Source organism: Schistocerca nitens, chromosome 2 (assembly GCF_023898315.1).
Source record: "Schistocerca nitens isolate TAMUIC-IGC-003100 chromosome 2, iqSchNite1.1, whole genome shotgun sequence".
Lineage (NCBI taxonomy): Eukaryota > Metazoa > Arthropoda > Insecta > Orthoptera > Acrididae > Schistocerca > Schistocerca nitens.
This window is the reverse complement of record NC_064615.1, coordinates 428,120,117-428,136,494: the sequence shown is the minus strand read 5'-3', so window position 1 is coordinate 428,136,494 and position 16,378 is coordinate 428,120,117. Positions and strand designations below refer to the sequence as shown.

General features: G+C 38.4%; 1 protein-coding gene across 1 annotated transcript in view; it reads left to right on the top strand.

Annotated features, from left to right (window-relative positions):
* The window catches only part of LOC126236295 (sodium-dependent nutrient amino acid transporter 1-like), a 244,857-nt gene extending 228,911 nt beyond the window's left edge, over positions 1-15,946 (top strand). The window contains exons 11-13 of the mRNA XM_049945487.1: positions 7,598-7,774; positions 12,879-12,973; positions 15,140-15,946. Of these exons, the coding sequence (XP_049801444.1) occupies positions 7,598-7,774; positions 12,879-12,973; positions 15,140-15,322 (455 nt within the window). The 3' untranslated portion in view covers positions 15,323-15,946. The remainder of the gene's footprint in view (positions 1-7,597; positions 7,775-12,878; positions 12,974-15,139) is intronic.
* The last annotated feature ends 432 nt before the right edge of the window (positions 15,947-16,378 follow it).

The following is a 16,378-nucleotide window of genomic DNA, read 5'->3' as shown; positions in this document are numbered from 1 at the left end:
GACTAGTTGGAGGCGACTTTAACCTACTGAGTATAGACTGGAACATCTATGGATTCAGAGTGGGATTACAGACATAGTCTTGCAAAATACTTTTAAATATATTTTTCAAAACCCTTCTTGAGCAACTAGTTCAGCAGCCCACACACAGCAGGAATATCTTAGACGTTGTAGGTAAAAACAGGCCAGACCTTTCGACAACATCAGTCTAGAGACAAAGATTAGTGATGGTGATGTCATTATACACTCCTGGAAATTGAAATAAGAACACCGTGAATTCATTGTCCCAGGAAGGGGAAACTTTATTGACACATTCCTGGGGTCAGATACATCACATGATCACACTGACAGAACCACAGGCACATAGACACAGGCAACAGAGCATGCACAATGTCGGCACTAGTACAGTGTATATCCACCTTTCGCAGCAATGCAGGCTGCTATTCTCCCATGGAGACGATCGTAGAGATGCTGGATGTAGTCCTGTGGAACGGCTTGCCATGCCATTTCCACCTGGCGCCTCAGTTGGACCAGCGTTCGTGCTGGACGTGCAGACCGCGTGAGACGACGCTTCATCCAGTCCCAAACATGCTCAATGGGGGACAGATCCGGAGATCTTGCTGGCCAGGGTAGTTGACTTACACCTTCTAGAGCACGTTGGGTGGCACGGGATACATGCAGACGTGCATTGTCCTGTTGGAACAGCAAGTTCCCTTGCCGGTCTAGGAATGGTAGAACGATGGGTTCGATGACGGTTTGGATGTACCATGCACTATTCAGTGTCCCCTCGACGATCACCAGTGGTGTACGGCCAGTGTAGGAGATCGCTCCCCACACCATGATGCCGGGTGTTGGCCCTGTGTGCCTCGGTCGTATGCAGTCCTGATTGTGGCGCTCACCTACACGGTGCCAAACACGCATACGACCATCATTGGCACCAAGGCAGAAGCGACTCTCATCGCTGAAGACGACACGTCTCAATTCGTCCCTCCATTCACGCCTGTCGCAACACCACTGGAGACGGGCTGCACGATGTTGGGGCGTGAGCGGAAGATGGCCTAACGGTGTGCGGGACCGTAGCCCAGCTTCATGGAGACGGTTGCGAATGGTCCTCGCCGATACCCCAGGAGCAACAGTGTCCCTAATTTGCTGGGAAGTGGCGGTGCGGTCCCCTACGGCACTGCGTAGGATCCTACAGTCTTGGCGTGCATCCGTGCGTCGCTGCGGTCCGGTCCCAGGTCGACGGGCACGTGCACCTTCCGCCGACCACTGGTGACAACATCGATGTACTGTGGAGACCTCACACCCCACGTGTTGAGCAATTCGGCGGTACGTCCACCCGGCCTCCCGCATGCCCACTATACGCCATCGCTCAAAGTCCGTCAACTGCACATACGGTTCATGTCCATGCTGTCGCGGCATGCTGCCAGTGTTAAAGACTGCGATGGAGCTCCGTATGCCACGTAAACTGGCTGACACTGACGGCGGCGGTGCACAAATGCTGCGCAGCTAGCGCCATTCGACGGCCAACACCGCGGTTCCTGGTGTGTCCGCTGTGCCGTGCGTGTGATCATTGCTTGTACAGCCCTCTCACAGTGTCCGGAGCAAGTATGGTGGGTCTGACACACCGGTGTCAATGTGTTCTTTTTTCCATTTCCAGGAGTGTATCAACTATGGCTATGGAAGTTAATAAATCGGTCAAGAAAGCTAGGAATGGGTTTCTGCTAGAAAGAGCAGATAAGTAAGTGTTAGCATCTCATTTAGACAGTGAACTGAGGTTACTTAGTTCCAGAATAATGGGCATGGGTAAAGTTTAGACAAATTGCAAACTGTCGTTTGGAGAACTATGTGCCCAGAAATTTGATGAAAGATGGAAAAGACCCATCATGGTTTAACATCAAAACTCAGAAAATAACAAGGAAGCAACAGCTGGTGCACTTTTGGTCCAAAAGAGAATGTGCAAATGGTGTCTGTGAAAAGATATATGTGCAAAACATACATAAATGACCACTGTGATACCTTAGCAAAAGATCTGGCTGAGAACCCAAGATAATTCTGGTCCTATCTAAAATTGCTAAGTGGGTCTAAGGCTTCCATCCAGTCACTTGTTGACCATTCTGGTGTGGCAGTTGAAGACAGTAAAATGAAATCCAAAGTTTTAAATTTTGCATTTAATAAATCATTCATGCAGTAGAATCATACAAACATACCATTGGTTGACTATCAAAGAGTCTCCTGTATGGTCAACATAGAAATAAGTGTCCCTGGTGTAGAGAAACAACTGAAAGATTTGAAAACAGATAGAACCCCAATGCTATCAAGAGTAATTGAAGGCACTGGCCCCTTACTTAGTTTGCCTTTATTGTGAATCTCTTGTCCAGCGCAGAGTCCCAAGTGACTGGAAAATAGTTCAGGTGATCCTGTGTATAAGAGAGTAAAAGAATGGACCCATAGAATTACAGACTGATGTCCCAAATAATGGTTTGCTGCCGAATCCTCGAACATATTCTCAGTTGAATATAATAAGTTTTCTTGAGACCAAGAAGCTTGTGCCCAAAAATCAGCATGGTTTTAGAAAGCAGCATTCATATGAAGCTCATTTGACATGGTGCTGCACTGCAGACTGTTAACGAATATGTGAGTATATGGAGTTGGTTCCCAGATATGTTAGAGGCTTGGTGACTTCTTAAGTAAAAGAGCCCAGTATGTTGTCCTCAATGGCGAGTGTTGTTAAGAAACCAGAGTATCATCTCAGAGGCAACAGTATTGTCAGGAGTGCACCAGGGGAAGTGTGATAAGACTGAAGAGTGCTGTTACTTTCCATATACATAAATGATCTGATGAACAGGGGGGGGGGGGGGGGGGGGAACTAATCTGTAGTTCCTTGCTGTGATGCTGTGATATCTGGGAGGTGTCAAAGTCGAGTGACCATAGGAGGATACAAGATGAGTTAGACAAAATTTCTAGTTGTAATTAATGGCAGCTAGTTCTAAATGTAGAAAAATGTAAGTTGATGCAGGTGAGTGGGATGAACAAACTCTTAATGTTCAGATACAGCATTAGTAGTGTCCTGATTTACACAGCCAAGTCATTTAAATATCTGGATGTAACATTGCTAAGCAATATGAAATGGAACTGAGTAGAGCAGTGCATTCCAAACTGAAGGGAGGGGGGGGGGGGGGTGCTCAGGGGTATGGGATGAGAGGTGAGAGACTTATGGGGAGGGGGGCAGACAGCTCAGAATAAAGCAGGAAAATGTGGTCAGACAGTCAAAAATTATATATTATTGCTATAGGTAGCGAGTGCATTTTTTTTTTTTTGTAGAGTTGACAGCTACAAGTTTGCCTTGCACAGCACCAAGTTACTGCTGATACAACACATTCTTCAGCCTGCACTCTACATTCTTAACTCAGTATTACATGTGTTGTGCTCCTTTGAGGTAAAGAGTATTTTTATTTCGTTTGAACACTGAGTGAAGATGTCTGCTAAAAGAAGGTTTATAAAGAAGAAGTATGGACTCATGTTTATTGAAAATACTATGTCCCACTTCCACAGCTTATTGTGCGTCATCATGCTCATTGCAACCTTTGTGTCTGAAATGTCATCTAACAACAACTTACCAAGCACTGAATAATAAATCAAAGGAGTTTTTTGTTGGAAAAAGAAATTCTTTAAATTGGATGAATTGAAATCTACTGGGACCTTTCAGCAGGAAAATAAGAAAGTTATTGAAGCATTATATGAAATTTGTCTTTTAAAAACAAAAAACAAACAAACCTCACACTATCAGTGAGACATTAATCAAACCTTCCATTTTTAAAGCAACCAGAATTGTTTTTGGAAAAGATAATGAAAAATGAACGAGATACATCTTTCAGGCAACTGTGTGCAATGTAGGATTGCAGAAATAGCCCTGAATGTGAAAGAACAGCTGGTTAAAAGACTGAAGACATCTCCGTTTTTGCCTTGCAGTGTGATGGTTCTATTGCTATAAGCCAACAATGTCACTTAATAGTATACTGCCAACTTATGGATGAGGAAAAAATCAAAAAACTATTGTTTTATAAAAACTTGGAAACAACATCAAAAGGTTCTGTTGTATATTCTGCCATTAATAAATTTCTGATAGAAATGGTTTGTCTTGGGACAGAGTTATGGCAATCCCACACTGTGATTAATAGGAAGAATCTTAAGCAGATGTAACTCATCCACAAAAGAAGTGGTTCACAAGGCACTTGTTCAACCAGTTCCTCAGTACTGTTCATCAATCTGAGACCCTTACCAGGTAGGAGCTATAGAAGAGATAGAGAAGATCCAACAAAGACTGGTGTGTGTCATCACGGGATCATTTGGTCAGAATGAGAGGTTTACAGAGATGCTCTACAAATTCCAGTGGCAGATGTTACAAGACAGGTGTTGTGCATCATAGAGAGGCTTACTATCAAAATTACCAGAGAGTTGGACAGCTTATTACTTCCTCCCAAAAACATCTTGGGAAAAAAACATGACAAGAAAATTCAAGAAATTAGAGCTAATACCAAGACTTACTGACAATCATTCTTGCCACATGACATTTGTGAGTGGAACAGGAAAGAGGGGGAATCAGTTAGTGGTACCAGAAGTACCTTCCACCACACACGATCATGTGGCTTGTAGAGTACTGATGTCGATGTAGATGTACTGATGAAGTACCAGCCATGTTATGTTTACGTTCTGGCTTCTTAGATATTGTCAAAGAAAAAAATTCTGGTCTTACTTGGTACCACTGTATGATACACAGTCAAGCCCTAGCTTCTATAACTTTACGTGAAAAACTGAACACAGCACTGAAAGTGGCTATTGATATAGTTGATAAAATTAAGTCATATGCTGTGAATACTCATCCAATATAATGATTTCAGTGCTCAACACCAATCTTTAATCTTTCACATGAAAGTCTGGTGGTTTTCTAAGGGAAATATGCTTAGCAGGCAGTATGAATTGATATCAAAGGTATGACTATTTCTTATGAGTCAAAGGAAAGCCAAGCATCATCATTCATTCACTGATGGTGCCTTTATATTTTTCCATGCATACCGTAAAGACTTCTTTGAAACCTGAATATTCTGAATTTGAAACTACAAGGTAGAAACACCACAGTAATAAATACCAATGATGCCATAAGGTTCTTCTTGGAAATGTCACAAATACGGAAGCAGCATCTGGATGCTCCCATTACTAATATTTTGCTTTTTCTTTGATTCGGTGAACTTCTAGATAAGCAACAGTCTGATGTCAATGAGTGGAAAATTACCATCAGTGAACATCTCGAATGGCTTTGAGTAGTTAAAGCACTACATCTTTCACCTGTCTTCAGAAGGCTGTCAGTGCAAATTAGCAAGGTCACTCTTCACAACTGTTGTGCATGCACTGCCTGATGAAATATAAGGGGATACAATTGAATTGAATTGTGATTCAAGTTATAAAGAACTGTTTCAGCGAATGGGGATGGAAAAATTTTGGGCCAGTTTCCTTCCTAATTATCCAGGAGTGGCAAAGAAAGCCTTAAAAGTCCTCATACCATTCTCATTGACATGCTTATTTCAGATCAGTTTCTTGGAACTAGCCATGATGAAAATAAAACACTGCAGTCACCTGAAGGTGGAGAGTGACCTAGTTCAAAACCAAAAATTAGGGAGCTGCTTAAAGAAAAATAATTTCAACAGTCACATTAACATTCTGAATTTTTCTTGTGACTTTTATCACATAAAAATGTTACCTGTGAAAAGTATTGTTCAAGTGAAAAAATATAATTAAGTTTTAAGTAAGACATAATGACATTTCTATCTCAGCTACAAAGTCCCTTGACTTACACATTCAATAACCCTCTTTTACTTAAGTGTTGATTGCACATTATCATCAAATAAAGTTTTTCAAGAGAAGCAATAAATACATAAGTAATAAATAAATGAATAAATAAAAATGGGGGGCATGATGTATAATGGGGCTGCAAAGGGGGCATCAGGTGTAAAAAAAATTGGGAGCCTCTGCTGTAGAAGAAATAAAATAGATTGTGCCTTGTAATAAACTTGTAGTTTCATTAATAGTAATTAAAAGTAATTCATATATCCCATTGACATTTAAACATCATTTGCACAGAACTGTAGCAAAAGGGTTCCAAGGGCCAAGCCTTAGCCTGGCCACGTTTCATGTATCCGTTTCTTAGTTAGAGGTATCTTATTGGTGTGTGGAAGTCCATTAATGCCACCAATTTTTTTCTGTTTTGGGCACAAGATGCTAGTAATATATGATTCAACAACATCTGGGTTTCACTAGGATTTTTTAAAATTATCAATAAAGTCATAGTTTTGTTATATTTACAGAAAATGCCTTTCAATAACTTTTCTTACATAACTTTTCTGAAGTTTTGTAAGTGAGAGCTAACCTACCTTAACACCAAAGTCACTGACATGTGGTGGTACAGTGATGCTGGACCTGGATGTAACCAGCTCAAGTCCAGTTTGGCATAAAGTTCTTGATCTCAAAACATTGTACAATATTCTGTGTATATATTTTAAACTTCTCTACTGAAATACATAAATAACTGTAGCAAGTCACCATTACTGATCTTTCCATTACATATTTCACAGGATTATACTTCCATCATCTCGTGGATTTACTTACATTAACAAGATGAAAACAAATTTGCTTATGACTTTTATAGAAAACGAATTTGTTTGTGACTTTTATAGGCAATCTGCCCACTGCCTTTTTAATTTAATCAGCCTGATGATGGTGGTCAAATCCTGTGGAATGTGTTGTGGGCAGATTAAGAAAAGTGAATGGTAATAGTTATTTGTGTACTTTGGTAACAATCATCATCATGTTGAACCTAAAATTTTTGTATTCAAACTTCTTAGTGTCTCATGTAATGAGGGCATACAGCACAGTTGCTGATCCACCCCCCCCCCCCCCCCCCCACACACACACACGTCAGATCACATTAAACTTCATTAACTAAATGCAATATTAATGTCTGACATGCTAGCTGTCAAAGTGACATCATCTATGAAGTCTAGTAAGGAAATGTAGCCTTTAAAGGAACTAAAATAACTTTTGATAAGTTGCTCTGTATAGTATTACATGTTGTATTCTTAGACTGTTAGGGAATTAATTAGGAAAGCCTCTCCGGACTGCTGGTCAGGGAAGACAGCATGACAACATCAAAACATGAAAGGATTTCCATAATTGATACTGCCTCCCCCTTTGCTGATTTGCTGTTTCTTCCTTGATAAAGACTCACTGACATCGTTCTCCCCTAATTTTTAACTGACTTACTAGCTCCAACGTATTTTACTCTTTTGCAGAATGAAAGAATCCCTTTTTCTGAAACTTAGAATTTGTGTTGCCTTCTATACATGAGCCCACATCTACTGCCACATAATTAGCTGTCTTTGTCTCACTTAATTGTAAGTAGTATAATCTTTTCATTTGCAGTACCACCCAAGACAATTGTGGTCACATTTTCTCCACTATTTTGCCACTAGGTCTTTTGCATACTGTTCAATGATTTTTTAATTTTGAGACTGATGCTATTCTCAACAAATCTTCTTCATTTCAGGTGTTGACAATTTCTGCCAAGATATAGAATTTATGCTTAATGTGAAGGTCAGCTTCTACTGGAGAATATGCTGGGGTTTTGTTACACCAGTCATGCTATTTGTCATCTTATTGTACACTCTAATAAATATGGAATCTCCTCAGTACCATGACATGGACTTCCCTGCAAGTGCATATGGTAAGTTAGAAAGTGAATTAAAAGAAATGAAATATTAGTTGTATAATGAATTTGTAGTTTCATGACACTAATCTTACCTTTCCATTTCAGCATTTCCAAAGAAATCCCAGCTTCACACTATTATTGCAATTATATGGCAGACAACACAGTCTCTTAAAAATATCAATGTTAATGTACCCGTATTGTGAACTTACATTTATTTTCATAAAATACAAAATATCTGAACAATGTGTTACCACAGTAGTGTTGCACAAAACTCTAATTTTTAAATAAAATGTGTCATATGCACATAGCAGTAAACCGTATGTTTGATAATGTCTGATAGTTGATAAGATCTTGTGAGAAAGAGACAAGAAATAATGTTATTCATTTTGTGCCACCATATATGAATAATGTAATGTTGATATTATGACTAACACTGTCAAAAGCTTTTGACAGGTCACAAGATATTCCAACTGTCATTATATTTTTGTATGTGGATTCCCAAACACTGTCAACAGGTTCGCGTATTGCATCCTCTGTTGATACTTCTTTCTTAAAACTAAACTGGCTATTGCTGAGGATTTAGTATTAATTAAGATGCTCAATCAGTCTGTAGTGCATCAATTTTTCCAGTACCTTAGAATAAATTGAGCGTAATGAAGTTAGTCCATAGTTTGTAGCATCGTTTTCTCCCTTTTTATGAATTGACCATATAAGTCTATAGGGAATACTCCTCCCTCAAGTGCAGTATTGAAAATATGGCAGAGGATTTTACTAGTTTCTCTATAGCAGTATTTCAATAATTTACTGGAAATGTTATCAACTCTGGTAGAATTTTTACTTTTTAAAAGGAGAATTTTTTTTCTGTTTTCTTCATTTTCCAAACATGCATGTCATGCAATTTGTTAGTTTCAATATTAAGAACTGTGTAGCTTTATTTATGGAATCCAAGCACCCTGCTGGATGTGTAACTGTTAAGAATTGATTGCTGAAAATATTAGTGGCAATTTCAGCATCATACCCTTTATTTCACCCGTTTCTTGAACTAGTCATTGCCTTTGCAGCTGAACTATTCCCAGTCTCATTTTTGACATATTTCTTCTGTGGCTGTCACATCCAGATAGGGTCTTTTAGTGTTGTGTGTGCTGATTATACTTTTTGAGTCATGACACCAGCACGTTTCTGTCAGTGTGTCACCAGAAGATTTTTATTTAAAATGAAACTGGTCCTGGCATAATAAAATAACCTTAAATACAGCTGTGATGGTTTTTATGCACATTAAAGTGAGAGATAAGGCAGAACTTGAGCAAAAATTATTTGCTTAGTCACTTTTATTTTGCCTGTCAACTACCAGTTTTGATACCAAGTACCATGATCAGGCCTTCCTACAGAAAAAAATCACAGTGCATGGTTAAAATATTCCTTAATAAACATTTGGAAAATATTTCTCTCTATGAGGCAACATATATGAAATGAACTACTATGACAGATAAGCAATGCTTAGTGGCAGATGAGAAACAGACACTGGTAGACAAATAGTCAAATGTTATTTTTGCTGTTGATATTAGATGGTGGCTCCAATTTGAAATTACACTTTGGCGCCCCAAATTATTCAGAAAAGGATGGTGCTAATGATCATATTTTCTCTTATTAACCTAAAATAACAGGACAACTACAACTATTCAACAATTAGTGAAGCCTGACATTGTCAGGAGAAGACAGTGATCTCAATGTAATTAAATAAATAAAAATCAAATAATGGAAAATCGAGGATGGAATGTACCAAGGGTCTCTCTGAAGCCTTCACTGACTGTAATTATCTACCCAACCATGTAAAAAAACAAATCTCCCATGACTTATCTATCCAGTCTCCCACTACCTCCCAAAGTCCCACCGTCCAGCCACAGAGTATCATTCCCCTCATAACTCAGTACCACCCAGGACTGGAGCAACTGAATTACATTCTCTGCCAGGGTTTTGATTACCTCTCATTGTGCCCTGAAATAATAAATGTCCTGCCCACTATCCTTCCCACCTCTCCCATAGTGGTATTCCACCACCTACCAAAACTACACAATATACTCATCCATCCTTACACAACCCTTGCTCCCAAACCCTTACCTCATGGCTCGTACCCCTGTAATAGAGCTCGATGCAAGACCTGTCCCATACATCCTCCAACCACCAACTTCTCCAGTCTGGTCACTAACATCACCTATCCCTTCAAAGGAAGGGCTACCTATGAAACCAGTCATGTGGTCTGCAAGCTAAGCTGTAACTACTGTGCTCCATTCTATGTAGGCATGACAACCAACAAGCTGTCTGTCCACATGAATGGCCACCAACAAACTGTGGCGAAGCAACAAGTGGACCACTGTGTTGCTGAACACACTTCCAAACATGATATCCTTTATTTCAAGGACTGTTTAATTTTCTGAATTGTGCAGGTGATAACTTTACCTGCAATACATCCTACGTTCCCGTGACCTTCCTGCTCTCAACCTTTGTCAGTCACTGTCCTCACCCATCCAGCCCCTTCCCTGCTCCCATTCCAGCACTACACAGCCATCATTCCACCACCAACCCAGTCTTTTATTTCTCTCCTTTTCTGCTACTTCTCCCCCCCCCCCTCCCCACCTCTCTCCCGCCCTCTGTCTAACCTACAGCACTTCATTGTCCAACACCCCCAGCATACTATCCCTGCCCTTCCGTGCCCCAGCCTCCTCCTTACCCCCATCCAGTTGCCACTCCCATCATGCACTGGTGCTGCTGCTCGCACTGTGGTTTCAGTTGCCTGAGACTGGAGTCGTATGTGTGTGTGTGTGTGTGTGTGTGTGTGTGTGTGTGTGTGTGTGTGTGTGTGTGTGTGTTGCTGATGAAGGCCTTAATGGCTGAAAGCTATAATTGTGAGAGTCTTTTTGTTATGCCTATTTGTGACTCAGCATCTCCATTATTAAATAAAAATATTCTTAATGTAAAAAACTTTTTATGCTTAGACCACAATTTTCAGTACACACTTAAAGCACGATGTCTAGTTTTGATTGTTTCCTACAACCATCTTCAGATATTTTAAATCATAAAATAGTGGTGAGCATTGATTAGCTGTAGTCAGACAGTAAAATGCATTCATATTATGGGCCAACAGGATTATGACAGTATATAATCAGAAACATAATGATGAGAGAGCCAGGTGGTAAACTGTAATCTCACAAGCTGATGGTAATAAAGAAGAAAAATTGCAGTTGTATTAGTAAAACTTGCTTCACATGTCTGTGACTTACAATTGTACAGCAGTACAAGAATTATCAGTTGTTCCATAGCCTGGCTTACAAACGAGTCCTCCAGCATGGCACATAAAATTGTCACCTTTATACAATGTGCACAAGTTGAAGATTAAAAGTAAAACGCCACAGGTCCAGCCTGCCTGGCAAGACACACCACAAGTAGCTTTCTTGTTACTTGTGATATGTCTTGCCAGGCAGGTTGGACTTGAGCACTTTAGTTGCAACCTTCAACTTGATCCCACTGTATAAAGATGCATATTTTATAAGCCATGTTGCATCATTCGTTTGTAAGCCAGGCTATGGAACAGCTGACAGTTCTTGAAATGTTTTATATACTGTTCTCAGCTGCTGTACAACTGCAAATCATGGGCATGTGCTGCAGGTTTTACTAAGGCAACTGCCAGTTTCCCTTCTTTATTATTGATGGCTTGTGAAATTATGGTGCACAACCTAGCTTGCTCATGATAAAGTTTCTAACCACATACTGCCATAGTCTTGTTGGCCCATAATATAAATGCATTTTACTGTATGACTACATCTAAGGATGTTCCTTAATACATGTTCACCACTTCTTTTCAATTTTAATTATCTGAAGGCATTTTAGAAAACAACCAAAACTAGTCGTCATGCTATAATTGTATACTGAAAATTGTGGTCTAGGCATAAAAAGTGTTTTGCATTAAAAAAAATTTTATTTAATAAATTCTCAAGAATTGTCCACTTAAGTCGCAGTCACAGTAAGGATGATGTCAATGAGTAGACTACTGTGTGAAGACTTAATCAAGGTGGTGTGCATGGGAAATGACTTCCGGTAGTCACATGTGTATCACTCATAGTTCTTTTATGGAGAGTGTAGAAACATACATGCTGGACTGCAGAAAATGTAGAAATGTTCTCTTCTTGAATGAGTACCTGCTTAAAGTTCAATGTGACAGCAGATGAGATTTTATTCGGTGAGAACTGAACCAAATATCATTCTTAGTGTTTCCTCAAAATTAATACCCTCGGAAGAGGAAATGACTATGCTTGGTGGTACTTTCCATGTGGAACAGTAACAGCATATATTTATTGATGTGAAACCCTTGATGCCTTTATGCAACCCTACAGTTATGGTATGAATAATGGTGTTATCCTAGAATTTAAAAATACCTGACCACACAAACCTAGTATTCTGAATAAGTCCCTTCAATAGCAAACAGTTCACAGCACAGAATGGCTGGATCCGTCTCCTGTACTAAGGTCCGTAGAACATGTTTGGGATATTTTGGAAGCCATATTATTACTCATAAGTATCCTGCCCTGCCTGCTATTATTCTAGGAGCTGTGTTACAATGGTAATGGTTGAGTAAAATAATTTTTCAACAGTAGCAAACATCTTACTTTTAAGATGTAAGTGATGAAATACATACATAGAAATGCTGCTGCTTTACAAAAATTACATACACTGTAGAGTGAATATGGAACCTCTTCAAATATTTAAAATGAAAATTTGTTTTCATATGAACATATTTACTCTAAGGACATGATTCAGACTAGAAGACAGAGAGATAATTAGAATCATGTTTTAATTGGAATTTTTTGCTGTAGTTGACAATAATGTTTTATTTTATCTAGTCATAATGAAAATATTTTTTTTTATGAATAATCAGCTGGAATAAGAATCTCTTGTTATTCCCTCTGCACCATAAAACTCTGTCTCGAGAATATGTTTACTGCATGTTATCTTTTAACTAGGAATGCTTCATGAAACTAGGCTATCTGCATAAATATTTAGATAGTGTTACACTAATTACATCTAGCACACTTTGTATGACTCTAAAAGTTTTGTTCTTTTTCAGGTGCTGGTTGGGCAATTTTTCTATTTGCTGTGCTTCAGGTTCCTTTCTCAGTTGCTTACCAATTTGTAAAAAATCGTCATCTCCCATTAAAACAGGTTAGTTATACCCCATGCCTAGAAATTATTCTTTGCTTTGGTACATAATTTCACATAAGGCCTTGCATATTTATGTCTGAGGATTTAATTAAGTAGATAAACTCTGTTATGCTACCTCACAGGAAAAAACATGTAAACAGTGCAAGGGCCAATATAAAAAATGAAACATAGATGTTCATGTTTATTTAAATCATATATTTTTATGTAAAACATTACTACAGGATGATTTCAGCATTTTGGCAAGTTTAGATATTGGGTGATTGTAATTAAACTGAGAGTGTTCTGAGTGCTGCATCGCAACATGCTGAAACATTGTAGGTATGTTCATAAAACAGTACACTCTTGGAGTATGCTGAAAAACATAATAGTTCCACTTTCTGCAACCAGGTCAGAATATGGCACTGTAACCAGTCAGAATGTGAAATGTTTCCTGTTTTGACAACACTATGTGGTTTGTCACTTGGTGCTGCATGTTGATTTCTTTTGTGATGTCACTTTTGGTGTAAAGGGTTAAGAAGATTGAAGTTTTCCATAGAAAATGCAATGGCTGTTAGGAAGAATGATCATGCACCACTGGTAAAGTTGTTTCATCAGAATAGCAGCAATAGCAGCATCGTATTGTAGGGATATCTTTGACAGAAACAGCTGTAAAGAGGCCCCATGTTAGTAAATGGACTGAAGGATATGATCAAGAAATTTGAAGAAACAGGTGAATTGATGGTGCAGCTGGTAGAGGGAAATGACAAATTCCCATGACAGTTATTAATGAAATGGCTATAGCTACAGTTGACTATGCAGCCTCAAATTCTGCAGCCACTGCTTGAGCTGTGTCATGGGAACTATCTCTTCCTCATCAACAGTTTAAAAGATTTTGTGGTGCATTTTACACATCCCCCCAAGATAGGTTACAACACCATGACTCCGGCCTTAGTTTTTTTGGTGTTCATAGAAATGGATGATCTGTGCCTGGGCAATATTCTTTGCACAGACAAAGCACATTTTACTCCGCATGGTGCAATGAGTGCACAGAACAGTGGAATAAAGGGATTCTACTCCACCACACATTGTGCAGGCACATTCACTGCACTCAACTTATGTTGAGCTTTTTCAAAAGCTTCTTCACTGTCAGTCCATTTTTCTTCGAGCAAATGACACCTTGGGGGGCCTGTTAGGTGTACAATGACATCAAAATGCTATAAAGACCTCCTTGTGCAACATGTGATTCCAGCTTTTTAAGAACATAACTGTATCCACATCACTATTTTCATGCAAGATGGGGTAATACCATGTGTCACTTACTAGGTGCAAGGTTTATTTCAAGAAACCTTGTGCCACAATGACAAAAAATGAATGAGAGGAGAATTGGATGTGTACAGTTACTGAACACCACGCAATGCATTAACATCCTGAATGATATTTGTAATATTTCTGTAGTGCACAGTGGGCATAAGACACTGATGATAGTGGTCTGTTTCAACAGACTTGTGTACTAAACTTGATAATGATAAAACCCTTGGTGTTTTCTGAAAGGAGGAAGCCACATTTCACATTATTTCTTCTCTCACCATCAACAGTACGACAGTAATCAAAACCAAATAGTTTTGCTTCACACAACAGTCCACAACCATAAATTATAATGCAAGTAAGTTTTGTAAATCTTTGTAATTTGGGTTGAACAGCACCTTTGGGGAGATGGTGAAACAGGGGACAGAGTAAAAGTCCTCAACAGATAGTGCAATACATTTTCCAAAATATTATCAAAATATATATTAGCTATTTATTTGCTGTATAATTTATGTAACATGCCATAATCATTATTTAACATAGAGTAATAATGGTGACAGGGTTAATATAGAGTTCCAAACACAAATACAGTCTAATGCAAGAAATAACAAACATGTTTCTGAACGGATGTGTCCTCTAAAGGGAATGCAAAAGCATTAGGTTCCTTAAGATTTGTTACAGTATCATATAAAAATGAAGTAAATTCGTTATGTGTTTTGTCAGGTACCAGCTTTGATATTCTGTTATGTTTACTGAATAAGGCATCTCATCCTCTCTGTGTCAAACTTCTAGCCAGTGCTGTCTTAAAAGGCAAATTTTCGTAATCCTGATCAGTGCCTACACAGTTATGCATTAATTTTAATCTAATGTTTTCAATTTCAGATGATAGTGAAGTCATTCACTCCATCCACTGAATGGGGCCCAAGAAAAGCTAAGGAACTGGAGGAATGGAAAAAATTCAAAGCAAATCGGCTGCAAGAAAATGAGCTAAGCAATGACAGTTTCTGGAAAAAATTACTTCACAAACTAACAGGTTGCAGAAGTTCCTCTGATAACAATATGTGATCTCTTTTTTGTCTGCATGGAGCAAACAACTGCCCTGTGTGTCACATACACAGTCATTAAGTTCAGTGATAAAATATGCTCCAAGACGTCACTGTTATAAGATCTACATTAGTTTTGATTGCAAGGTTTTAGCATGATGGAAATGGCAAACCTGCAAACACCGTGAAGAGCTTAAAAAGTACAAATGACTATTATCAGCTTCTAAGAAGCTTAAGCCTACTGACACAAACCTGTGTTGACTTAAATAGTTTGATATGTTTTATCTAAAACAAATATAGCTTCTGATTTACATAATCAGCAAATACAGTCTATGTAATACACAAATTAAACAACACATTGAAGCAGTCAGTGTAAAATAATTTAATCATCCATAATATTAAGTTTCTTCTCTAAGGAAAATGAATTGCTACTTGTGGCATTGTGCTGAACAAATCCTGTCTCTCTTACAACTGAAAGAGAAAAACTATAGCCCTAAATATCAGTACTTTATTGTGTCCATTGGGATCTGTTGCATGACAAGTGTTTTTTCTCATGTCAGTAGTAAGGAAACCATTTTTTTTTAAATTTAAACCTAATAACACTGTGATATTAGCTTCAAAAACATTTATCTTGTTTCACAAAGTTGCTTTTTGTGGAGTGGAATGTATGAGCGTTTCAGAATTTTTTTTATATATAAAAATCAAACCATGCTGACACAGACATGTATATAAAACTGCAGAACAAATAACAACAATGAATTTTAATTTATGATGATAGAAATGTTAAATTATTTATATTAGTTAAGACTCATCTCAAACAGAGTAGCATATGTACATTGGATTATTATTATGAAAATACATTTATTTATTATTCCTATTGTTATTTTTAGTTATAAATGCTCGATGTCAACAGGCTGTGGTATTACTTAAAGTAAAATAGAAAACAGCTGAACTGAAAGTAACACATTAACTAATGAAATGAGTGGTTGAAAATGAATCCATATGTAAAGTAAGTGTATCACTCTCACTTTCATTGGCATTCAAGAGTGTATGCACAGACTAGAAATGTAATGACTGT